The sequence below is a fragment of the Gymnoscopelus microlampas genome, assembly GCF_963454915.1.
Source record: "Gymnoscopelus microlampas genome assembly, chromosome: 16".
Lineage (NCBI taxonomy): Eukaryota > Metazoa > Chordata > Actinopteri > Myctophiformes > Myctophidae > Gymnoscopelus > Gymnoscopelus microlampas.
Genome location: NC_139953.1, coordinates 29,051,317 through 29,078,860, shown reverse-complemented (window position 1 = coordinate 29,078,860; position 27,544 = coordinate 29,051,317). Strand labels below are relative to the sequence as shown.

At 43.2% G+C, this 27,544-nt stretch overlaps 1 protein-coding gene across 2 annotated transcripts in view; it reads left to right on the top strand.

The window, feature by feature from the left end:
• Positions 1-14,550: 14,550 nt before the first annotated feature.
• Positions 14,551-27,544, top strand: part of scara3 (scavenger receptor class A, member 3) — a 29,280-nt gene continuing 16,286 nt past the window's right edge. For both annotated transcript variants that reach the window (XM_084082692.1, XM_084082693.1), the window contains exon 1: positions 14,551-15,120. In XM_084082692.1, coding sequence (XP_083938818.1) covers positions 15,114-15,120 — 7 coding nt within the window. In that variant the 5' untranslated portion in view covers positions 14,551-15,113. The remainder of the gene's footprint in view (positions 15,121-27,544) is intronic.

The window sequence follows — 27,544 nt, the reverse complement described above, 5'->3', positions numbered from 1 at the left end:
GGGCGGCGTGTGTGTGTGTGTGTGTGTGGGGGTGGGGGTGGGGAGGGGGGTTGAGTCACTGTGACACCGCCGTGCTGCTGGGATGGGGATGGAGGACTTTTCCAGAAGTTGTGTAATTTATGGCTCAGCGGTCAAGGCTGCGGGGCTGCGGCACGTCCACCAGGGGGCACTGTGCGGCTTTCGTTTGGCTGGGGAAATACAGTAGCCTGATGTGTGCTTGCTGTTAGTCCAGGACAGGTACTATTAGGTAGTAGGTACCAGTACCACTCTCTCTCTCTCTCTCTCTCTCTCTCTCTCTCTCTCTCTCTCTCTCTCTCTCTCTCTCTCTCTCTCTCTCTCTCTCTCTCTCCAATCCAATTAAAATCAGTTAAATTAAATTCAAAGGTTCAAATGGGGCTTAATTGATAGCATTATGATAAAACAATGGAAATGGCATGACAGTTAAAATAGCAGCACAGATGATTTATGGTGGTGGTTGTATTCCATTGGCACTGAAATATTGCTGCTGTGTTGTTTACACATTGCTGTACTTCACCCATCAGATATGGATATAGATATGTTGTCAAATTGTTTTTGGGTGATTGTATCTATGGGAAGTGTCTGATGTCTCGGTACAGTTGGCAGGCAGTTAAAACTCGGTTTCCACCTCATTTTGTCTGTCTTATCTTGGGAGTCAGGTCTGCCTGCATGTGGTGGCTTCTCTCGATGGAGAGTCTATTTTCACTCAGTCTGTACTCTGTACATATAGGATTTCCTTTGTTCTAGATCAGTCCGTTCTCAGGTATTCTACACTGTGTTGAGGGCCAAAAAGAATTCCAATTTGCTATGCTGGGTTTTCGTTGATTCTTTCCAATGTGTGATATAGTTTTCTTATTGGTTTCTTATTGGGTTTAGTCTAGAGGGATTTCTGTCTGGTGGCTCTTCTTTGTGTTTGGCTTTGAGTCCCTGAACTGTCACTTTCATTTAGGAGATTATAACATTTAAATGCTCTCTTTTGAATTTTGATAAATAGTGGGTATATATCTTCCTAATTCTGCACTGCATGTGTTGTAAATCCCCTCCTGCCCAGTCCTGGGTGAGTGGAGCCTGAGACTGGGCACTTAATAGACACAGCTGCATAGAACTGAGTAGAGTTTATTATTAGCCTCACCTGCATTGGTTGTTTGTAGAAGACCTTCAAAATGCACTCACTCCATTCATTGTTTGAGGGGCATGCTGGAGAGTGAGTCTGCAGAATGAAGTTAGTTCCTTTGTAGTTTCCTTGTTTAGTTGTTCTGTTCCTATTCATGCATTATTTGATCTTAAATCATCATCGTTTCCTCATCTTCGTTTGTCCAATGTATACAACATTGTGCTCTGCCATCATAATAAACATCTCTGGATTAATATCTACTCCTCTGGTAGTCCTACTCCTCTGAAATTCTCTAATGGTAGACTTAAGTAACCAGCAACATCATAAAATAGCATGCTATCATACAGCATGCATTATTTGGTGTTTTCCATTGGATACAGACAAAGCATTTGTAGAACTCTGCAAGCAGCCTCAATTTGGTGTTTCACCCATTTTGTAAAAGCTTGGTTAAGAGGACCCCAGACCTTGCAACCATAAAGAGAAATGGGTTCTATCTTACAGAGTCCAATATTTTGAGACAGATTTGAATTGGGAAGTCCAACTTGATGTTCCATTTGATGGCATAAAAAACCCTTCTGTCCTTGTTGCCCAGCTTTGTTGAAGTTGTTAACTAGGTGCTGATGTTTAGATAGGTCGTATCATTTTATTGAATGGTCAAGGGTAATCAAATCTTGGTTAGAATAATTATTGTCAAGGCACAGGTCTGGGATAATGTGTGCAGAAGTTCAAGCTCCCCCTCCCCTCCCCTCCTCCATTCTGGGTCAAGGGATACGAGACACGGTACTGTAAATTGTGGGTGAATGCTGCCAGGTGTGATTAAACAAAATGAAGGATGGGTGGAACTAAAAGCTACTGAGTCATGTAGCCTACAGGATTGTCTACAGATTGTGATAGAGATTATTGGAAAACAGTTTGTTTTGACTGGAGGCATTTGGACTGAATCCTGCACAAACAAGTTATAAAGTTGGTGAGTGTGTTTTGTGCACATGTGCACATAAACACATACTGTATGTGTGCATGTGTGTGTTTATTTTTGATGGACTTTCAACATGTTTATACTTTATAATGTATATACTGTACAAAAGCATGTATGCATGCACTCGGTACAAGGCTCTTGTAACTGAAGCCCAGTGCCTTTTTCATAAAGTCACGGTTATACAGTATTACTGGATGTAGCCTACATACAAAATCTTTGGAAAGTCCCAAAGTAAAACGGGAATGAAAAGATTTGTGCATGTATAGTCGGTGTGTTCTCATAATGGCAAATGCAGCTGTGTGTGTGTGTGTGTGTGTGTGTGTGTGTGTGTGTGTGTGTGTGTGTGTGTGTGTGTGTGTGTGTGTGTGTGTGTGTGTGTGTGTGTGTGTGTGTGTGTGCGCACGCTCGTGTGTGTGTGTGTGTGTGTGTGTGTGTGTGTGTGTGTGTGTGTGTGTGTGTGTGTGTGTGTGTGTGTGTGTGTGTGTCCGCGTGTCCGCGTGCACGCACGAGATGTGGAAGGAGTTTGCCTCACCATTACATGTCCTCTTTAGCTCCCTCTCCTGCATGTGGATCTTACTGGGAGTCAGCCGAATGGGGTCTGGGTGGACGATGGCCGACACAAGGTAAGACAGACAGACAGACAGACAAGGTGTTAGGAAAAACAGACTGTAACATTCTAGAATGACTACGGAAACATCCAAACAAAACGTTGAAGTCTTTCCAAGACTTTCCGCGCATGCATTCAAGACTTACTGGAACAGTGCACCAGGACACCTGTCTTGTTGGCCCCTACAACAAGACTTATCTCACTCACACACACACACACACACACACACACACACACACACACACACACACACACACACACACACACACACACACACACACATTCTTTAGTCTTGTGTCAGCAGCACTCATTCCCGGAGGTGTAGACAGATCATAAAGAATGAATGGTCGAGGTCATTTCAGCAAAATATGCTTCTATCAGTTCAAGCCCTCAATAACTTTTATTCAATGCTGGTGACTCAGAACAGCGTCACTTTTTAGCCCCATGTACAGTGGCGTCGTTAGGGGTGGGCTTCGGTGGCTATAGCCACCAATGTTTTGTCCAAAGCCACCAATACAAAAAAATTAAAAAATAACAAAATTAAAAGTTTTTTTTTTTTTTTGAATTATGTATCTATCACCCTAACCTAACCCTACCCCTAACCCTAAAACCGCGAATAAAGTAACCAAAAACGGGGAAAAAAGCACCCTAATCCGCGAAATCCGCCGAAAAAAACGTGCGCGCGCGCTTCGCGCGCGCGCGGGAGGAGGGGCACAAGTAGAGACCTAGCGACGCGTCTGCCCATGTATGTTTTCTGCATTCTGTAGTCTGACATTTCAATACAACTGCATGTATTTTAGGTTTGTACCAGTATACTGTTTGAATGACTACTGACAAATCGCTGCTATAGGATTGCAATGGTTGAATACTACAGTATTTTCCTGATTACCTCACTACCTAACATTAACCAACATTTACATTCATTGGAAAGCCTGGAGGATTGGGGGGAAAGTCTCTCTATCAGTGGGATACTCAAAGCACCTCTTGGCTGGCCCTTGACTTGGTTGTCACTGTCGGTGGAAACCTTTGTGTCCAAAACTGTTACTTTTCAGGAAATGTAAAAAAAGAATCTGTGTTCCAATGTAGTTATTATTTAGTCACAAGCATGCAACATGCACATTTCTCAATGGTTCAATGTTTATAAAACCCACAGTTTTGTTTGGATGTTTCCATAGACTTACAGAACCACAATGGAAATAAGCCTTGGGGCTTTATTGTGTTTTTATCCTCAGTGATATTGTGTCTGATGTATGTGTTGAAGTGCTGATGTGCTCTTTCCTTTTATCACCAAATAAGTTAATTCATTCATTTATTCATTCATTCACACTTGACCCGTTTCACTTTTACTTGATTTTTTTTTTTTATATTGCAAACAATAGCAGATCTACATACAAGCTTACAATGGGTCACATTGCAAAGTGTTGTGAGCTTGTAGATTGGCTATTTTTGGTATTTTTTTGTTATAGTGTTGTATGATGAAGTAGGGCATTAAATACGGAGATAAGAGGTTTCTGCCGGACAACAACGTTATGTTCCTGTCTGGTGGTCTTTGATCAGGGTCAGGGCTGAGCTCACGGGTGGGCCTGGGTTGGCCTTGGCCTGCTGACTGTGTTGGCCATATACAAGGCTGGCCCAAGATCAAAACATATTTTGCACAATTTATGCAATAAAACATTTAAACAATATCATAATCTTAATTTTGTTAAAATTATTTTATCGCGATCTTCTTTAAATTTGCATCTGCCGATCTATATACTCTGCCTATCTACAAGTCCACAATGCATTGTGAGCTTGTAGATTGGCTATTTTCATATTTTCAGGTAATGTAATGGGTAAGGGTAATAGACTACAAGTAAGACGCGCGAACGCTGGAAGCGAACGCAGCTGGAAAATATTGTGTATTTACGGACTGTGTGTGTGTGTGTGTGTGTGTGTGTGTGTGTGTGTGTGTGTGTGTGTGTGTGTGTGTGTGTGTGTGTGTGTGTGTGTGTGTGTGTGTGTGTGTGTGTGTGTGTGTGTGTTTTGACTGCAATCTGGCGCCACTCTGTTGGTTGCACACAGGCAGTGCAGTGCACACATACTGCACACAGACAGAGACACAATGAGAGCAGAGTTTCATAGTATGCTCCACTTGGGCGGAGGCCTCCTTCCGCGTTCGCAATTAGCCTACTGAGTCTGAGACCGCATCCCTCGTTGAAAATAACATATTTTCAAGTAAAACATGTTTCTAAATTAGAAAATATGTTGTTTCACATTCGCACAATAAGTAGTAACCTACGGACAGAGGTTTACGTATTTATATGTAGGATAGGCTTCGGACCTACAGTATATGTGTTAACCTTCCCTGTGCCCTTGTGAAATAGTGTAAGACCAAACTCTGGCCACCGGGTGGCATGCAACTCATTCTTTTTTTCCTCAAGTGCTGCATATAGGCTGAAGTCTCCTTGGTCAAACCCTGAAGTCTAATATCAGATCTTTTTTGTTGTTGTGTGAAAGAGTAAAAGAAAGGATATTAGTGAGGGACTGGAGACTTTAAGTGATGTTTGCTTTAGCTGGACAGTTGAGGGAGTGACAGCGGTCTGTTTCTTCTTCAGGGGAAGGCTCCTGAGATCAGGACTGTATTGGAAACAGGTAGTGAGGCAGATAAGCAAACCAATTGTGCATTCAATGACTAAAGCATAAAACTTTCAGCATATCATCTACATACCCCAAGGTTTTATTTCAGACGTGGAAAGTCTGGAAACACTTTCTGACTGACCTCTGGTGACTTAAAGGGGGCATTGACCACATAATTGCATTGTTTGCACTTGAAATTGCAGTGATGACATCACCAGTGGAGGAAGTTACTAGGTGTACAAACTGTATTGACGGTACTTGGTACAATATTGGCCTATAAATGTGCATTGTAAATGTCTAGCATTCAACTCTATTTGCAATTCTCTGGAAACCTTTCTACTTTTAACAATGAAATGTATATTAATGATATGATTGATTGATTGATTGAAGTACTTTATTTAGAAAGACATGGAAAAAGTACATGGAAGTACAAATTACAAATGAGTATCCCATTATTTGTTTATATAGCTTGAGTTTACCAAGGTGGACTCTTCCACTCCTGACATCACTAAACTGCTCATGATAGTTGAATATATGTTGAAGATATCACATTGATGACAGTTTGAACTATTTTGTGCTGTTTTCTATGGTATGAATGCTATTAATACAAACTTACCACACTGGGACAATTATACCTGTTGGCAATTACACTATCCAGTTAAGATTGCTTTCCCCCCCAAAAATGCTGGAGCACCCTGAGTGCTCTGCCAAAATTCAAAACTCTTGACTGATGGAGCCATGCAGCCCACTCTGTCTCTCCAAGTCCATAAAATGAACGTAGAGGTTACCAACACCACACACTGTGCTGAACTGCTAGAATGTCACCAGACTGGTGTAGAGCTACTGTACCTGGCACACTGGAATACATGCTCCATTATGCTAAACCCAAGGCCAGTCAGAAATATAAACACTATGATCCAAGTCACAAAATCATTTTCTCTCTGCCACCATTGGCAGAGACAAGAAGAGAGCTAAACAGCAATAATATGTGATTTATAAATTGAAGCTGCATTGAATAGAATTATCAGACAGACAGACAGACAGACAGACAGACAGACAGACGTCTCTGTTGACACACCCACATACATTTATGTGCTTCCATTATTGACCTGTATCCTTCTTTTTCCCCTTCAGTATATCACTTGCAGGTACATACTGTTGTTAGACCACTTGCAACAGTAATCTAGTACAGTCAGCATAAGCTATTTCTGTCACAGAACCAAGGTAAAACAGTGGTTCCCAAACTTTTTAGCTAAATCTGCTATTTTCACTACTTCTTTTTTTTTATGGAATTCATTTGAAAAGCGTTTGAGTTTGCTTTAAACTCATGATTTATTTTTCATTTTTTGAAAATCTTTTGAAATAATAAAAGAAAAATTTAGGAAACAAAAAATAAAGGGGAATTTACTCGCAACCCTTAAAAATTGGTTCACGACCCACCTATGGGTCCCGACCCAGGGGCCTCATACTGGGGTTTGCTTAGGGCCTCCTGATCGCTAAGCACGCCCCTGCCTCCCATCCAAATGTGGTGTTGTCTCTAGCCTCTGCAGTCTGCAGGTGTCTCGCTCTGATCTGCAGCCTTCCACACATGTCCAGCAGATGAGCATGATTCTGTATGCAGAATCATATTCGTCTGCCAATACAATGCGGAGAACTCTATACCGGTATATTTTAGGTCACTGTGAGTAGCATCAAGTTCCCCAAGCAGCACTAGGCATGGTACTTTCTAGGAGTACTTTAAGCACATACCTTGCCCTTTACAGGGGTAGGAGACAGTATCTCATCCTGGCATATTCTTGGACGAGGACAACCACAAGCATCCGATATGCAGTCCACTTTGTCCAGGAATTTCCATTGAGAATGATGGCGATGACGCCACCAAATGCCACTGCAAGCAATGCTTTTATCCAAGAAATGTTCATCAATGTTCCAATGCAGCCAAGGAATGACGACAGAGTGTGCATTATGCCGAGATGGATGGTGGTAAATGGACCGCATTTATATAGCAACTTTCTAGTCTTGACCCTTCAAAGCACTTTACTGGGTGAATGATAGCCCCATTACGAACCTCTCACTCCGCAATAGAGGATATGCGCATGCTTAAAGTGAATGGCACATCGAGTGGCAAATCGAGTGGCAAAGAAACATGCAAAATGAGTTTAACATTGTTTAATGTTGTTTAATACAATCAGATATGACTTTTCTGTTTGGATTCATGGGCTGTCAAGGCCAGAAAGTATTTTTTTGACACTCAGTAGTCATTCCTGCATAACTTCCGGGTTTGATGATGATGTCACACGCATATCCTCAATACGAGTGAGAGGTAAATTGGCTACAGTTGAGTTTGAGAACATTTTCGTTTACCTGAGACAGATAGAGAGTAGTAGGGTATGGTTTGCTGATGCGCTGGTGTTGATTACCAACAGCCGTTGCATTGTTGATATATGTTGTAAATACCATACTCTTTTATTGCAAACTATCCCAAAACAACTGATTAAGTTCCCCCAATTCCCCCACATTATTTTATTTACTTATTTTTGTCTTAAATAGCAGATGACAGCTTGAGAGAAAATCATTAAATCGTTTTCCACCTGGCGTCCCTCTTGTGGGCATATGATTATAGGCAGAATTGCAGAAAGTTTAGAATATTTGGCCTGTTTAAAATTTTCACAAGATCGGTTGTTGTTACAAATACCTGCAGTACAATACTTCACCATATATTGGGCTATGACGAAATAAACCCATAATGTAACAATGTGTACCTCCTGTAATGCAGTTCCAATAGTCAAAGCTGTTGTTTGACCCGGCGACGGAATATTCTATACATAATTAATGCCACGTTGGGTTCTAAATCCCTGAGATGACTTTGGGTCCAGTTCTATTGGCCAAACTGCCAATAAGATGTGGAACTGTTTGTCCATAAGTGCGACTGCTGCACCATCCAGAAAGGCCATACAGGCACGCTGCAGCAGTACCAAGTGGGGGTTGACATTTTGGGCCCCTTTCCTGGCTGTGACCAACCGTGGAGGCTGCTATGTACATAACAATAGCTATGAATTATTTCAGTGGTTCTCAAAGTGGGGTCAGGTGACCACCAGGGGCTCCTTGTGGGGATTCTAGGGGGTCCCCACTCCCCAGCAATAATACTGAACCAAACTATAGGAGGAGGCTGGGTTGGGGACTACTTTGCTCAGCTACTGGAGCGACTACGAAATACTCATGGACCGACCTGGAGAGCTCTTCCTGAGGCTGGGGTCTTCCAGAAGTGGGCCTACTGTATATGATTCCTTAAGCACGGGCGAGGATTTTGCCTCATGGGCACAACAGCAGAAAGGAGTCTCCCCTCAACTCTGTTGCAAATGGATTGGGCAATGTACTGTGCTTGTCGTAAACTCTCCAACGTGGTCTATAGAGAGTCCAGGGCCATAAGGTCTTGAATGACTACACATGTGTCATTTACTCTCAGCACCATTTCTCATTACTTTCACTAAAAGTATAAATACTGAAGCGCTTTGATGTGAAGGTGTAAATAAGGTTCCCTGCTATTTGCCCAATATAAAAAATCCAACACAACAAGCACCCAGTAAATAATTCGAGTCTCAGCAGCAGCATAGTGCAAGCCAGGACAATAAGAGGTTCTTGAGTGTGAAAAAGAATTATTAGTTATGTTCTCTTTACATGTTCTCCTTCAAGCCCCCCTTTCCTCTCTATGTCCCCTCTGTTTTGTGGTATTTTGTTGGTTTCACATTCTACGGATAGTACTTTATCGAATCAAGCTGCTGTTTCAAAAAGAAACAAATTAATGTCAGAAGTCACTCCCGGAGATGGTATGCTTGGAGCATCTTGCAGTGTTTATCCCCATGTTGATTTACACACTATGAGCACTCAAAGCCAAGAACACACACACACACACACACACACACACACACACACACACACACACACACACACACACACACACACACACACACACACACACACACACACACACACACACACACACACACACACACACACACACACACACACACACACACACACACACACACACGCACGCAAACCCTCACACAAATACCGGCATAGACAATGGCAGAATAAGTACTCAGATTGTTTACGTTTAAGTGGCATGACCACAATATAGAAATATTCTATTACAAGTAAAAGTCTTGTATTCAGAAATTTACTTGAGTAGACTTATTAAAGTACTGGCATCAATATATACCTACAGTACCAAACGTTAAAGTACTCATTATGCAGAATGGCCCATTTCACAGTCATGCTATTAGATTGTGATTAGCAATGCATTAATGTGCTCATCACTTTAATGTTGCAGATGGTAAAGGTGGGGCTGATTTGAATTACTTTATGTGCTGGGTAGTTTAGTTTATTATAGGTTAAACTTTAACCTATAATAATCCATAATAAGTAATGTATGTTTCGTAGTAATCTGCAAAGTAACTATTAACTACAGCTGTCAAATAATTGTAGTTGAGTAAGTACAATATTTGCCACTGAGATGTAGTGAAGTAGAAGTAGAAAGTATCAAAAATCTAAAAAAGTAAAGTAAAAGTAACCCAAACTTGTACCTAAGTACAGTACTTGAGTAAATGTACTTATTTACTTTCCAGCATTATGTGTAGATATTTGTGTGCATGTGCACACTATACAAACAGTAAGAACATCAATCCTCTCTACAATAATTTAAAGAAAGTCATTCATTAGAATTATTTGACTCAGAAGCTGCGCTTAACCCAAATGCTAGCCGAGAATGTGCTATGTCTTTTTAAACGTCATTGTTTGCTGTGTGTGTGTGTGTGTGTGTGTGTGTGTGTGTGTGTGTGTGTGTGTGTGTGTGTGTGTGTGTGTGTGTGTGTGTGTGTGTGTGTGTGTGTGTGTGTGTGTGTGTGTGTGTGTGTGTCCATATTGTTGAGAGAACCTGCTACAGTATGTACACAGTAAAATACTGTTAATTTATTGTAACTCAGAATGTAATCAACACTCAGGATTTCTCAGTGTTCAGTGTATCCACCGTGCAGCTGCAGTGAATTCAGTGGGCTAGCCAATGAAGTACAGCCCTTTGTCTCTGCTGCCAGTATGAGTTTCCATAGGGGACCATGGATAGCACACACACACACACACACACACACACACACACACACACACACACACACACACACACACACACGCACACACGTGCGCGCCGTATATGCATTCCATTGGCTTTCTTCTAACAAAAGCCATGACAGCACTGGGTACCGTAATAATGATTGTCCCACTACTATGACCTGTGTCTGATGACCAGCATATGGACTGGCATTGTTCACGTTTCTGGTTTCAATTGTGTGTGTGTGTGTGTGTGTGTGTGTGTGTGTGTGTGTGTGTGTGTGTGTGTGTGTGTGTATACTTGAATGTGTGTTAGAGCATTGGTGTATGTATATGCATGCACGACACTGATTAGGAAACTAAAAGGTTCTGTATTTGGAGTCGAATGCCAGACTGTTGGTGATCAAAGATGAACGGTAATTAAATGAGCTCATGGAGTCCTTACTTCCTCTGCCTCTGCGAGACACTAATGAATGTCCTTTGTTCTTTTTAGTGTGTAGCGAGCATTCAGCCCCCAGTGTTATTGCAAAAATAGATCCACACAGGATGCATTCCTTTCACCTAGATGCCCAACAATTATTCTGCAGTTGGATGCAGCACTTCAATTTCGCTGCTGTCAGGCAGAAACCTTGTATCTCCATATTTCAATGTTTTTTTCGTAAATTAGTGCTCAACTTGTCATACTTCAGTGTCAAAAAAGTTACAGAAATTGCAAAAATAGCAGGTCTACAAGTTCACAGCGCGTGAAAGTTGTTAAGTGTGTGTGTGGGTTTTATAAATATTAATTCATTACGTATTTTCTATCAATTACACACCCCATGAAGCCTTGAATTCATGGAGATTTTTTTGTTTTTGTTTTATTCCTAAGCCAATAATTTTATGACTGGCGGAAAGATGCTAATGTCTAAGTTGACACTTTGTGTCTCCTACCGGAGCCGAGCCGCAGCCTATCATCAAATGATTGGTTTAGGAATGCGACAAAAACAAGAAAATGACTTCAAGTCTCCATGGGGTGTGCAATGGCTAGAAAAAAAGTCATTTTAGGGGTGAACTTTAACAAGAGCTTGTGACTGAATAATAACTACATTGGATAATTGAATAAGAATGAGAAATGGCATCAGCACTATGTCATTTGCCAGCTAGTTATGTTGTATGTATGTAGATAAGCTAAAAGGAAACTTTTGGATGAAATTCCCTCTGTAGTAAAACAGCATTTGTTCATAAAGAAATATTGTTATTGTGAGTGTCATTTCTGAATCTTACATTTTTCCTCATGAATGTATTTGCCTTCCATAGTGACATTCTAGCTGTATGTTCGCCTAATTCACATTCTGCCTTTCTGGGACATTTCAAAAGTAATTAAAATTTCAATCGATGATTGATTTGATAGCTTTGATTCAGTACCTTTGATGGCTAAATGGGAACTGAACACTGAACTTGTTTGCACTGACATTACTGCATCCAAAATGACTTGAATAACTTTTAAACTACAGCTATTGTGATTGTGAAATGAATCAATATGGAACGACTGCATGGCCTATTCCACCTAAAATGTTATCAGGAACTGTTATTATATGTTGAACTAAAAGAGATTGTTTACAGACATTGTTCTTTTAGCACTCTGCTGCACAGAGGGTTGTACGTTATGATGTTTTTTAGGGGGTACCATCAGCTGTGGAAAGTACATGATACCAAAAGCATAGTCCCATGTAGCCAGACGTCTATGTCTATGTCTGGTGACATCTAAATTCAATGTGCAGTGTGGGATAAAACTGAGTGGAAACAATTTGCAAATGCAAAAACAGTCTTTAGGTCGGTCCATATTGGAATAGTATCAGGATTGGTTTTCAAAGCAGTAGGCGTACAGTAGGTTTGTTGTTAGTAGTGGCCATTGTCGTCGTTGTTCCAGCCTCTACACTGAATTTAGACACAGACAGATGGACAGACAGACAGACAGACAACCTCACTGCACAGCTCAACTAACAAGGCATAAACCCAATTTATACTACGCGTCGTGGATGCGATGCGTTCTGACATAGCATGTTGTAAGCTTGTAGATCTGCTATTTTCGGGGCACAACACCGTCCTGGTGGAGCATAAAGTCATGACAGACACACACACACACATTTTAACCATTTATTTATGTCCACACAAAGGAGAGTATACAGGGACACAAATATTAAAGGTGCAGTGAGATTACATCACAAAATCATGGAATACGTCTTCATGATACAATAAGCATGTCACTCAGTTTCTCTATGGGTATAAGTAACAGCGTCTCCGCCATATGTGGCGGCTGCCAATTATAGCAGAAATAGAACAATACTTTGCCAGCCTTTTTGCCTCCTTTTTGGGCATCCCAAGTTGTTGGAACCCTCTAACAACCAGTCTGTGGGTATGTCCTAGGCTGCCAAATATAAAAACAAATAGTCTGCACCTATAGCCCAGCTCTGAGATGGTATGTAGAAGTGGTTGGTACTTAATGACCTTGGTCATAAAGGCTTCCTCTAGGCTAGGGTCAAAGGTGCAGGCTATCTCTAATACAAACACTTCTCTGGACTCTTCATCAACCACAACAACATCTGGTGTATTAGCTGTCAAAGATGTAAATATGTCTGGGTTATCACAGAGATGAAACATGGATGAAATGACACGGGAATGTTTGTACATTCTCACTGAGGGTGCATGATTTTTTGATATGTCCTTTGCGATGAGTTCCACTATTCTATCGTGGCGTGCAATGTACATCCCTTTGTATGCATAACAGCCATTCAAGATGTGTGACAGTGTTTCAGTGATCTGTTCTGTGGTGTTGTGCAGACAATGAGGAGCTTGACTGGTGGGAAACCATATGGAAAGGTTGACTTGTAGTCTGGCTTTTATAGTGAATGTGATGATGTCCTCATTGAGTGCAGTGTTCTTAAGGAATGAGTGTGAGACAGAGTGATCAGCATAGGGAAGACAGGCGAGTTTCCCTTGGAGTTTTAGTCCAGTCCAGTGTTGTTGTTGTTGATGTTGGTGTAGATCCATGAGGACTCACACACACACACACGCACACACGCACGCACGCACGCACGCACGCACGCACGCACGCACGCACGCACGCACGCACGCACGCACGCACGCACACACACACACACACACACACACACACACACACACACACACACACACACACACACACACACACACACACACACACACACAAACAAACACAGAGACAGCTTCAATACAATAGTTTTGTAAGGCCTCACGGCTCAACTAATAAAAAGGGAAGTCTGCTGGTGCTGCATTACCGCTTGATGATTACACTCATTTCTCTTCCATGCCATGACAGCTTATTGAAGGCCAGAAAGGAAACAGGGAGCTGAAAATACACCACTATTGAAGTCAGTCAGCCAGCAGCATGACAAATGGCTTTCTAATCAGTTCGGTTGATAGATGTGTGTGTGTCGGTGAATGAATTACACCTGCTGTTAGTATTAGAAAGTGGTCCTCAACATTACAGGGAGCAGGCAGAAATTACTTTTTCCTGGGCTAGATAAGGATTAGCCTTGACGTGTGCGTGCACGCGCATGCCTTGTGTGCATTCATGCTTGTGTGTGTGCATGTGTGAGCTTGCGTGCATGAGTATTAATAGACTTCAAGTGTGTGTGTGTGTGTGTGTGTGTGTGTGTGTGTGTGTGTGTGTGTGTGTGTGTGTGTGTGTGTGTGTGTGTGTGTGCGCGTGTGCGTTTTCCCGTCCTGCAGGCCAAGGCCACATTTTCTCAAGGTGCCCAGTCTGCCATGTTCAAACATTTGTGAGCAATTAGCCTCGGCCACAATTTACCCCACTTTCTACAAAACACGTCGCCCCTCCCTCTCCCTCGCTCCATCTCTCCCTTCCTAACTCACTTTCCCTCCCTCCTTTGCTCCTTCCACTCCCCCTTGTCTTCTGTTACTCTATCTTCATTTCTTTGTCCTTCTTCCATCTTTCTATCGCTCCCTCCCTCCTCTTCTCTTCTCTCTCTCCCTCTCTCTATCTTGCTCTCTCTCTCTCTCGCCCCGCCCTCAGCCATGTTTCCCCAAGCAGCACATGGTTTCACTCTGGCGTCCACACACAGTCGCTTTGGGCTCTGGAGTGGAGGATGTTGGAGAGCTGCAGACTCACACAGAGGAGGGAATGCTGAGAGGAATTCAGAGGAGAGAAAAGTTATTCAGCTTGTCAACATTCAGAAGCATCACGTCCTGCACTTGGAACTATGAATCAATCTGACAGTAGCTCACTACAGAGAACATAGAGTGAACTTGTTACATTTGGGAACATCTTAACACACAGAACACAGTTTAAGAGCATATTTCAACTATAGAGAAGAGACAAAGAAACTCTCGGAAGTGTCACTAGTGGACAGCCTTTTATTGAATGTTATTCTTGGTAAAACACCATTATTTGGGGACTCTAGGATTAAAGAGTTCTCCAGTCCATTGCAGGACACATGGTCAACAGAGAGGTGTGGTATGAATGAGTTTGTACCAACAGAAGTGTAGACTGCCACTGGTGAGTGAAGACATCCTTGACCTGCAGGAGAGAATTCTCATTCAGTGAAGAGGACATCAAAATCATCAACCTCCATCATCTGCTGTTGCCTGCACATAGAAAAGTTGTTCACCAACTGAAAGGACTTTTTGGAACAAGAACCATGAAAGGTAAAGGGAGAGACTCTTTATTCCCATTCCCATGCCTGAATTTCTTTGTCCTCCACTGAACAGGTTTAACCACTTAAACATTTTATACTTAGTAAACTTGACCTGAGTTGGCTCTGTACTTGGTCAGCTCTTTTTTCCTCTGCATCAAATCTCTTCACCGGAAATAGACGATCTACAAGCGCACAACTCATTGCACAGCGTTGTGAGCTTGTAGATAGGCTATTTCTTGGCAAATGTTACTCCCCAAATAGGGATGCTAGGGTTCAAGTGTTCGTGCAACTGCATGCACACATGCATGTACAAGGAACCTGAATTGGTGTTGTGGTTTCCAACTCCAAATAAGATACTCTGCGGTCTGCAATGCAATGAATATTTACAGCTGTACCCCCTAATGTAAACAAAACACTGCATGAATATACATTTACAAGGTCAAACACTACATCTACAGTGCATGTTGTGTAAAGAGCAGTATGGCAATACTTTCACTTGATACAGTTCTATGGATGTGTATGTACATGCCATGTCAGTGGTAAGGTTGTTTCAAGGTGATTTGAGAATTTAGGAATAAATGGAGTAACGTTGTGTAAAAACGTGTTGGAGAATAGAGTTACATTGTGTAGAAACATGCAGGAGAAGCCCAAAGTGACTGGAGCAGGGTCTATGTTTATGTGTAGAAGATGACACAGACATTGCCCTTATGGCTAAGCGTGTTTGACAGGTGATGCCTCAGTAAAGTCATCCATAGGGGGACTGTACACATTTAAGTACTGCTTTGAAACTTGTCGCTTCCTTGCAATTCAAATAACATTCCCTTCCTATAGACAGAGCTATTAGACCTATGATGTGTGCAGCTGAGTGACATGGCCATGTATGTTGTCATGTAAAGTGGGAGACATGAACACATAGTCAGTTAGTGTACGCTTTCAGGGTACCTGGACACAAATGTGCAGACATCACATTTTTCTACAACCCGGCAGTCTGGCTCTTGAGAAAATGCAGCTTGTTGATGTTGGATGGGAGACTTTTGACAAGTCAGCTTGGAAGTGTGCGTGCGTATCATATGTAGCCACACATTTGCTTACTGGACACTTGAAAGCGTGCGCGTATGCACGCGCAGTCTGTGGATGGTGCTGGTGCTTGTGTGTGTGAGAGTGAGAGAGAGAGGGGGGGAAGGGAGAGAGAGAGAGAGAGAGAGAGAGAGAGAGAGAGAGAGAGAGACCGACGAGAAGAAGAGTAGAGTAATGCCTGAATTATACTTCATCGTATGATGGAGTCTCGTGACAAAAATAGCAGATCTACTTGCTCAGATCTGAGACGCGTTGTGAGCTTGTAGATCAGCTATTTCCGACAAAGAGATTGATGGAAAGAGGTAACCTACATTTGTGGAAGTGGAACAGAGAGTGAGAGGCGGAAGCGAGGTGAAGGAATTTTCACACGTGGTTCTGGGGCTATGGACGGTGTTATGAAGTGTTGACGTATTTACAGTGCAGCAGCACACTGATGGCTGGCCCAGCCTCTCAACATCCCACATGGCATACACAGTACACATAAGTCAACAGTAAAACCGTACAAAAAAACTGTACGAAATAAATAAATGTATATATTGAATTAACTCTGAGAGTGTAATTTCTTTCTTTCATTTTTACATTCTCAGAGTTAAATCAACACACTAAGAGACAGTGAGTAACGCATCACTCTGCCCTGCAAACGACTTTAAGTACTTTTTTGTGCGTTTTGAAGCTCCCAATTTATAACCAGGCTTCATATTATGACTAGATTTTGGACCAAAAATCAGTAGACTACTGTTAACCACATGAGCCCTATACGTCATCACTTGAAAGCGGATGTAGCTTGAGGGCGGCCGTCTGGTAATCAGAAGGTGGACATGAGCAAGACACTTACTGCTCCCCCTGAGTGCTCATTATGACCATTTGAGCAGCCATCAGCTGGGTGAAGCTTATTTATTGCTTTATTGGTTGCGGAACGTTGTGGGCTTGTAGATCCATTTGAAAGTGCTCAAAACGCGTTGTTTCGTGAGTCGTTTTGTGCGTCGTTTCAAGCTTGCAGATCTGCTACTTTTGTGTGACGCTGTATGATCAAGCAGGGCATTCATTCACGAAAAAACACAAAAAGTTAAAATATGGAGAGAAGAGGATTCTGCCCGACAGCAAGGCAACGATATGCAAGTCAAGCTTGGCATGCAAGCCTGCTGGCACACACACAATGAAATTGTACTGTGGGTGAGTCTTTTACTATATACACACTACCTGACCACACAGTCCCGCTGGGCTCCTGATGTTATTTTTTCGGTCTTCTTCACAGTCGTTTGGAGTGGGCCCCCGTTGGGGCCCCGGTGCCGATCTGACCCGACCTGAGCCGTGCCAGAGCAAAACATGCTGCCTCACACATTCCAAGTGTTACTGCTGAGGAATGGCAAAAAGAGCAGTGTGTGTGTGTGTGTGTGTGGTGGGGGGTATTACGGAAAACAGGTGTGTGGCTGGCACATGGAGCAGGAAAGAGTGAGTGAAGGGAAGAAAGAGGGAAGGCAAAGGGAGAGAGAGAACAAAAGACGAAGGCCAACAAAGGCGGGGCCACCCGAGCACCGAGCACTACTTGAACAGGTCTTGAATCAATGTGACATTAAACTCTTCATTTGGGGGGAGATATTCTGTGTCCATGGAAAGTTCCCTGCATGAGGTGGTGGTATGGTAAATCATCGGATCAACATAAGTAGCTCGATCTTCAAACTAAACCGAGTGTACACAGTAAAATCCTCAGTGTTCATTTATCCATTTGTAAACCTGAGAACGTACAAATGTAACCAAATTGATCCATTTACGGGTTTCATTTGTAGCTACATTTCTCAGTTAAATGAATACAGAGGACTTTGCTGTGTAATTCCAGAGCAAACGCTAGACTGTGGGAATTCTGTGCACACCCTTTGGCCTTGCGGCGTCATAAACCAGACCGGCCTCGTCTCTATGGCCTTGGCCCCGCCGTGCCGAATGTGGTCTGGTCCTGAGAAAACAGGGCCGCGTTTATGGGATCTGGTACCGAAATTCTCCCGTTTCTCTGCCGAAACCACAACAAAAGGATGCTCCCTGCCTGGTAATGGCTCGTCCATAATTTCAGCTTCACTCCATGGATCAACACATTCCAGACATTAACAGTTGTGTAAGGAGACCACGCATTCCAATGCGAGGGTATCTGAACCGGGTGGGATGTCAACAGAGGTTTGGAAAAGGGAGACACTTGGCTTTACGAGTTGTGGTGGAGAGACCTCCAGTCCTATCTGGAGAAAGGCCCGGCATCTTGTGACTCTGGTTTCACTTAAGCCTGCATGGGTTCAGTGGGGCTTCTGAGGGGTTTTTCTGGCTGACATAGTTCGAGTTGAACCTGAGAAAGAAAGTGAGAGGAAGGTTGAAAATGCATTTCATAGCTGCCGAATCTGTAAATCTGGAGAATGTGTCTCCACATTGCTGTTTTTTTCTTTTTACCCACTTGAGCCCTATTTCATACTTCAGCTATTCGAAAACAGCCAATCAAGCTCACAACTACTGTAACTATTGTTACGTTACGATTTTAGAAATATTTGAAACATTTGAAATGTATTTGAAATAATATATGTAATAATATATGCATTTTTCTTGGGAAGTCAGGTACAGACTCCCTAACACAAAAATCTTACAATCAAATATTGAACATTTTTGACAAATTCCGCCCAAAATGACATGCCAGGTTGAAAATGGTTAAAGTTAGAGGAACAACAGAGCATTTTGTTTTTTACCAACAATGTTGGTACATTTGAATACAAAACTCCAATAAGAGAGCAGCAGTTTGCATAACTCAGTCAGACAACTATTTAGGAATGACATGGAGATTGTACTGTAGGGGTGGTCAGGGTATAAGCTGCTATAACCAGGGCTACATTAAAGTAAAATCCAAGCCACAGATGGTGGGATAGGGGGGAGGGAGGGATGTTCCTCCCTAGGAGGAACCACCACAGAGAAACCACATACATGGAGTGGTCTTGGGGATTAGTTGACTCAAGCAGGGCCTGAGGGTTGTGTTGGGAATAACCCAGAGTTCAGAACAACACATCCCAGGGGGAGAACAATCATGGAGGGAGGAGGAAGACAGAGAGAGACTCCATGTGGGTGGAGGTCACTGTGACAACATCCTCGTTCATCCTCTTGCTCTTGCCTTTGTTGAAGTTCTTTAACCTCTCAAGCCCTGTTTTATACATTGCAGTACAGCGATCTACAAGCGATCTACAAGCGATCTACAAGCTAACAACGCTTCACATCGTGTCGAGCTTGTAGATCTGCTAATTTAGATATTTTTTAACATTTGTGAAAATGTGTGAAAATATTTGCTTTTTAATCACGTTCCCAAAATAGAGACGGCAGGTTGAAAGTCGAAACAGCAGCTCTGTTTCTGGATTCATGTCATATTCTATGAGCTGACCACCTTAGCACACCACCTATGCAGGAACTTTTATGGAACTTGTTATGTCCAATCAGACATGTTTGGAATAGTGCTGTAAAGTATCCTGTAACTTAACCGCCGTGTACTAGGCGTATCTGTCTAGAGTTCTCTCTGTGCTGTTTTACTAGAGCTGGCCCTTTTTGTTTTGATAGGTGGGCTGGCTGGCCACTGTACAACATCTGGACCTGAGGCCTATGTACTGCAAGTTCTGACATTCTGTGCACTGAACGGAAAATAGAGAATGGACAATGAGATGTATTTTTTATGACATTTTTACATAATTAGATTCTCCTGCCTTTGCTTGTTCTTTGCTCTTTAACCGTAAGTCCTATTTATACTTTATCGTACGACATACTGCGCAAAATAGCCGATCTATATAAGCTCACTATGTGTCGGATTGTGACGTGTTGTGAGCTTGACTTTGTAAGCTGCTGAGCTCACATGGTCAGCAATTATACACTGACAAAGGCCTACGGCCGAAACGCGAAAATGTAAAAAATAAAATACTGAAGAGACGTTGAACTTGCGAGTGCGGTTAATGGAAATCTGCACCCGACAGAGGTTAAACACAGTTCATCCCTTTTAAGTTGAGCACGCCGATCCTTTGATTCAAAGTGCTTGACTAAAGCTACTAGTTGTGTACCATGCAAACCTAGCCTGGCATGACCTAGTCTCTCATCTAGTCTTAGTCTTGCGTTGAAGTTCCAGACCCTACTGTACAGTATGTAGCATTCAGAGATTGTGGAATAGTTGTCTGGCTACACGAGATTAGGCACGACTAGACTAAAACATAAAATGATTTCGCTATTGCAGATTCATCTAATTTCCAGGCTAATCCTATTGTCCTACCATAAAATTAAGAATTTCTTTCTGTCCTAATTGTTCTCCTCAGTGGATTGATCAGTCGATCTGAAATTGCACATGGGCACTGACCATTGACATTGACCATTGTCATTATGCAGGGAGAGAGGAAGCTAATGTTTCACTTCTCCCACATTTAAGCTGTTTATTAGCATTTTCGGATATGTAGTCGCGGTCACTGTCCCATAACCCGGACAGACAGACAGTGGGTGGAAATGCGGAGAGTGACTCACATGAGCAGTGCCACAGTTAATTCATTGGCAGGTGTTTCCAATTGTGAATGGGGCTCTCCATTGTTGGCATTTTATAGTAGGGCTGGACCTGGGCTGCAGGCTGGACACAACATCAGAGAATGCCAGCAGACAGGCAGACAGACAGATGGCTCAACATGCAGCAAGCAGCAGGCTGTTGTTGTTAGTAGAGGCGAGTAGTCAATAAAGTGCAGAAGCATTAATTACAAAACGGCTCCCAGTAGCACTAAGTGTGATAATGACATCACCACCAGTTGGCACAGGGACAAAACAGTTACGGACCATTCTCATGCATTTTTCACCTTAGTGGGGCCATGAAATCTCTAGTCGCAGTTTTGGCCCCAATCTGCTTTTACTTTGGGTGTGCAGACTGTGCACATCCCAGGGCATAGACTTGTAGAGGCAATTGTGTTCTAACGTCTCTTAAACAGCATGACAAGTCATTTGGGTTGCAAGCATCTCATCTCAGGCAGAATACCTACTGCACTGCATGAGAATCAGTTGGAATCAGGTTATATGGAATGAGGAACTTGATACTGTAGGTGACGTTGGGCTGCTACAGTATGTGTTCCTGTATCATGTTATCCCTCAAGTTCCTGATTCAGGTATTTTTGCCATACTGCATCAGCCATACAGCTCCCTGTCAAACTATTGCCATAGGAAATAATGGGGAGATGAAATATAGGTGGATAAGGTTCATTACCCTTTATGCTTTGATTTCCTGTACAGTAGCTCAACAGAAAAGTGTTGAAGTGAAATCTAGGAAGAATTACCCACAAGAAATTACCAGATAATAGCGGATAATGGCGGTATAGTTCTAGTGGCTTCCTTATTTATGCTATTCAAATCACAATTTCTTAATGATATTCTATACACAGCCTGCCAGGTCCCTGAGGGTCTGAGCTCAGTACATTCCATTAAAACACAGCATGTAATCAAACATTGAGTAGTATTTCTTTAAACATGTACTGTAGCTGTGGCCACAGTATTATTTTCAGTTCAGTAATCTTCTCCAGGGCGGACACAGTGTGGTCACTTTCATCAAGAATACTTCCCAGTCTGGTGAATTCCAACATCCAGGTGTAAAAATAGGACATTTAATAGCCTTGTGGTAATTCCACACAAACAGCATTCATATTTGAAAAACAGTATTTTACCAGATCTAAACCATATACTTAATTCATTTACTGGATTGCCTACAAGTGTTTTTCAGTTCATTGCGACATAATACTCCCACTGAAAGGAACTTTGAACAAATTTCTATTTTATTAGATTTTGTTGGCCATGTTTTTCAAAACATTTCCTGCAGCTGCACCTGCGCTCATATTTGCTTATGTAATGGAAATGTCAGCATACACTTACTAGTCTCTCATGGTGTATTCATAATACCACCACCGGTTTTCCCACTCAAGACTAGATGGTCCTATGGCACATGTGTTAAAGCTGCAATCCAGAACTTATTTTAATTAATACATTTATTATATATCTGTAAGAGTCTGTAAGAGTATGTTAATACAATATAACTAGTACAGTACATCTGCAGTGGTTGGAGGAGATCTCCCTACTCTTCCATTGAGAACTGAACTTTAGAGCCTGGTGTTGAGTAGGACAACAGGTTGACTGCCTGAAGCTCACATACACTAAATATCTGTCTTTTTTACAAATCAAGCCCTGTATAGAACAGATAGACAAAGGGTTATGTTGTGATCTCGGTATGGTATGCAGCACTGACCTCCACATAGAAGAAACAAGACTTCTAGGTTCTTCCCAAGCAGTGTATAACTGTGACAGTACTGAACCTATAGGAGGGACCGAACCCCTGGGCTGCTGTGACGGTGTGTGTGTGTGTGTGTGTGTGTGTGTGTGTGTGTGTGTGTGTGTGTGTGTGTGTGTGTGTGTGTGTGTGTGTGTGTGTGTGTGTGTGTGTGTGTGTGTGTGTGTGTGTGTGTGTGTGTGTGTGTGTGTGTGTGTGTGTGTGTGTGTGTGCGCTCACGTGCGTGCGCGCACACGTGCGTGCGCGCACACGTGCGTGGGCAGGTTGACTTGCCCATAGGACAGGTTTTTGGCTTATGAGTAAATTGTGAGATTCATTGTGCGCGTGCGTGCGTGCGTGCGTGCGTGCCTTTCTCAGGTAAAAAAAGTGGTCCATTCGGATCTGATATTCCAGACCTCAGCTGACTCCACCTCGCCCTCATGATAAACACTGTTACTGCCACGTGCGCTCCTTTCTCCTTTCCCTATCCCTTATTGCTCCCCTCTGTCCCTTTGACCACAATTGTGTGGGAGCGTGAGATCAGGATCATAAAGGCCAACTAGACTGAATCATTCCACCACAACACAAGTATACTGTAGCAGATGTTTGCTCACCAGACTTTCCCTTTTCCCTTAAAGGGTATATAGACAAAACATTTTTATTAAAATGAATACTAAAAATAAAATAATATGTGACAGAGAAATGGTTATATGCAATGCAATCATATGCAACAGAGGTGTTGTAATTTTTTTTTTATAGATTGTCGGGGGAAAAAACGTGTAACACAACAATCACATATTTTCAACTGTTGCATGACACTCTCGTTTGACAAACCAAGTTGTTACTCTTCAAGCTCCATGAGCTGACTAAAGGACCGTCGCTGTTTGATCCACAGGAGATATTTAGCAATGTTCTATCGTTTGGTTTGGAAAATGGACATCCTGCTATTTTGATTGAGAAATGGAATAACAAAAACATATTTTATCACTGCAGCATACCTCACAGCAGTAGGCTATTGCGCACAGTCTGTCCAGTTCACCTCTCGGATCTCCATAAGTAATCACATCTCAAGTTTACAAGGGAGAGGGCTGACATTGTTCATTTGACCATAGAAATAATAATTTCACAGTCAATAGTATAGTTAATAGGGAAAAATTCCAATTCACTATTAACTTTGCTTGTAATTGTTATAGTAATACATGTTTACTATATGAACAGGGGCCGCAATTTTATGACATCATACTCTACTCTCTACTACTCCGTAGTGCCACTTTAGTCCCACTTTACGTGCAAATGTAGACCACAAACGAAGCCACTGAAGCCTCCACAAAGGCAAACATTTTCAGGTATACTAAGTAAGTAGGTTGGAGTAGCTTATTGTCGGTATGGGCCTTGAATGAATGTGTCTACCCCTTTTCAGTGTGCTAGACAGCTGGGAGATGGATTGCTGAGGTGTAGCGCAACACTACTATGAGCACGTAGTTATCTAAGCTGTGCTAATACTACTCATATGCTGAGTTGGCGGTGCACAGGATCGAACACAGCATCTTGTGGTCCGAAGGTGAGTGCTCTACTGACTGAGCTACCAGGTTACAATAATCCTGCATATCTAACTATATAAATGGCGAGCAACTTCCGCACCCTGGGTGCGACACCCCACAGCTCTGTTATCGAATAAACAACGCACCGCCAGACCACATGTCGGCAACTGACTCGCCACGGCGGCCGCGCTGAATTTACGCCTCGCGTAGGGGACATCTCACTGCTCACTACAGCTTTTCCACCGCGCAACATAATTAATTCTACTCACCAAATGTCGGACAAAACGGAAGGGGAGGCAGCTTCGTACCGTTTACCCTGCGCACGACCTCATCACCACAACAGCTGCCAGCCGCTGCGGGGTTTTTTTCCTTTTTTTCAAAAACTTTTTTTTTGGTCACCATTTTCTCCAGGCACCATTTCTGGTGTAACGTCGGGTGTTTCTTTTCACCAGCCAATCACCTTTCACGTTGCCACGTCCGTTGCCACGTCGCGCTGACGTACGCTAAACAAGCGCTGCCGTGCGCACAATGCAAACGAGCCCAAAGGCGCGCAAAAATAAGCCGACCATTGCTTAGACACAAAGTCAGACCTGGCAACGCAGCCTACGCCAATCATGTGTGAGAGATCTACAAGCTATGGGGCAGAGACGCCACCGTATCTTAGCAACAACTACAGCGCTCACTCTCATTGGTCGTGTCACGCTAAGAGCAGTCTCCAGACAATGGCATCGCAGACAGCTTGCTGTTACTGCTGTAGCCATCACAGGCAGTTGCAGCACGACGGACAGGGCGCTGTGATAGCTGCCATGTCGCTAACGCTAACCTGTTTGTCATGCCTGCAGCGGCTGTGCAATCACTTTGTCAACAATGCACGTTCGTGTGGTGAATGTCTATATTGCTGCTCAGTTCGTCCATTGTAGATGGTGTATGTTTGTGTGTGTCTTCTGGAGAACTATGTAGCTCCACAGCAACTACAGTAACTAACGTAATGCCAGGACCGCCCCGTGCAACGCATGTTAGCCTGCATTATGGTCATGTAGTAATTTCAGATAATTTCGCTCCGATTAGAGCAGTGTTTATCAACCCTTTCACGCCCCCCCCCCAAATACACGTACTTGATCTGGGACCCCCCCATTCTGTTTGACTCCGTTCCACAAGTAAATATTGTGAAAATAGCCGATCTACAAGCTCGAAACGCCTCACGTTGAGAGGCTTTGTAAGCTTGGAGATCGGCTATTTTCTACATGATTGCCTCTTTCTTACATTCTTTGCCAATGTGGCCCATGTTTTCATAGCATAGTTTATTGACTACTTCTGTTGCAGAAATGGCCATTTCCTTTACTTTCGGTTTTTTAATGTCTCCGCCAGGCCGAAAGGCATGGCGCAAGACTATGTTTCACCCCCTGTCCGTCCGTCTGTGATAGCTAATCTCTCACATCGTTGACTTGATCGCAGCAAAATAACAGCCCGATGTGGAGAGTCAGTGAGAGCTGGATAAACGACGTAACATGTGTCAAAAGGAGTCTGTACGGCTGTCGATAAATGAACACATGACGTCGGTGGGAGAGGAGATATTGTGTCTTTTGGACAAACAGCAGCGTGCTGCTGATGTTTGTTGTGTGAAGCAGCTTAATGTCTGAGTGTTTGTGTTGGAGCGCCTCAGTGCGGCTGCAGAGTTCATGTGCAACCTCTTCCACAGAGACACAGAGACACTAGAAACTCTGCTAGGGAAAAAAAACACTGCTGGGCATTGACTTTCCTATGGACATTGATCTACACACTGCAGGTATATCTGCTACACACACAACATCAAACTACACACTGCAGGTATGATGCAGCGTTTGCATTACAGCCAGCATGCCAGCGTAGTTCCCATATGGTTTCAAGGTGGGCTAAACCATATGGACCCCATGTCAGCAATGTCAGCGGCATCCACTTCAGTCCCAACTGCGATGCCCATGCAGGCTATAAGTAGCTTCTACCTGGCCCTTAGGTGGGCCCCAACTAGCCATGTTTATGTGGGACCAAGGCGGGTCCTAACTGGGTTTGCCCATGCAGCCTTTAACTGGGTTCTACCTGGGCCCTAGGTGTACCCTAACCAACCACAGTGCAGTGCCCATCGCTCCAATTGTTGTGACGTCAGGGCTCTCAATACTGCACATTGGTGGAGGAGGAGGGGCCGCAGGGCGACCGCACACATCGCTCAACCAATGGTAGCCCACGGATGTTTCCTCTGTGGATTTACAATCTGCCCCTCTATGCCACATATCATCCGCACTACAGGGTCTTCACTGACCGAGCCACGGCCCCACTGACCCTCATGACGCTACGCCACTTAAACGTGCGGCAGCATGCGCTGGGTTGCCAGGTTTGCACAGCCTGCGCCAGAAACAAGCAACCACCTTCATGAAAAAAAAAAAAACACCGAAATGGTCCGCAATGTTCCAGGGGTGTCCCCGCGCGTCCCAACACTCCACAGGGGGTCAGTGCACCATCAGGGGGTCCGCGGACCCCCTGTGGACCCCCTGAAACATAACAAATATTATTTCTTCAAATTTTTTCCTTTTTCAAAAAAACTTTTCCACAGTTTCACTCCGGCGATTTGGGTCCCCCAATATACACACGGCCACGCTGGGCCCCGTGCGCGGCTGGGGTTGAGGGGGGCGTAGCCCCCCGAAACTCTAGTACTGTAATAATAATCATAGATATTAAATGACATAACAGCCTGATTTATACTTGGTTGCACATCATGTCACACTCTGAAAATAGCTGATCTACAAGCTCACAAATGTTGTATTAATCACTTGTAAATCAGGCCTCATGTCACAGTGTCTCCAGTTAAGCTGTTTGCCTACAGTCTGTGAACTAAGCGTCACTGAGAACTGTCCTTTCATGACACAAAAATAACGCAGCATGGAAGACTGTGCGAATGTTTCTCTTTCATTTTCCTAAGAACCATATTTCCAACTGGTCAGCGACTCACCAAACCATTTCTTTCCTCTTGTATGTGTATGTGTGTGCGCACGTGCATGTGTTTCCTGTAGACACATTTCCTTTAAGTTGTCTTCTCGCATCACATGCCAAAGGATGTGGTAACTCAGGTGTAGAGCTGCTGGATGCTGTTTTTTGGTGGTGAAGCTGATGACATGCAAAATGAAATGATTTGGCATTAACTATAATGTCAACATACGGTTATATGTTAGTGGTGGAGAGTGACAGGAAACAGGGAGAGAGAGACAGGGAGTGACATGCCGCAAAGGTCGTCAGGCTCGGGAATTGAACTTGCGACACGCTGTCAGTCTGCGTTAGAGCCTATGTGTGGTTGTGCCTTAACTGCTAGGCCATCGGCACCCCCAAACATATGGTTTTATGTCTACAGATCCTTCAAAGCAAATTGCCATTTGTGGTTCATTATAGGCAGCCCAGCAGGGTTCTGTGGAAATCATCAAATCATTTGTAACACTGATCAAGTCCTTTCCCTTGCTCTCCCTCTCTTCTCTCTCCTCTCTTTCTCTCCCCTCTTGTCCGCT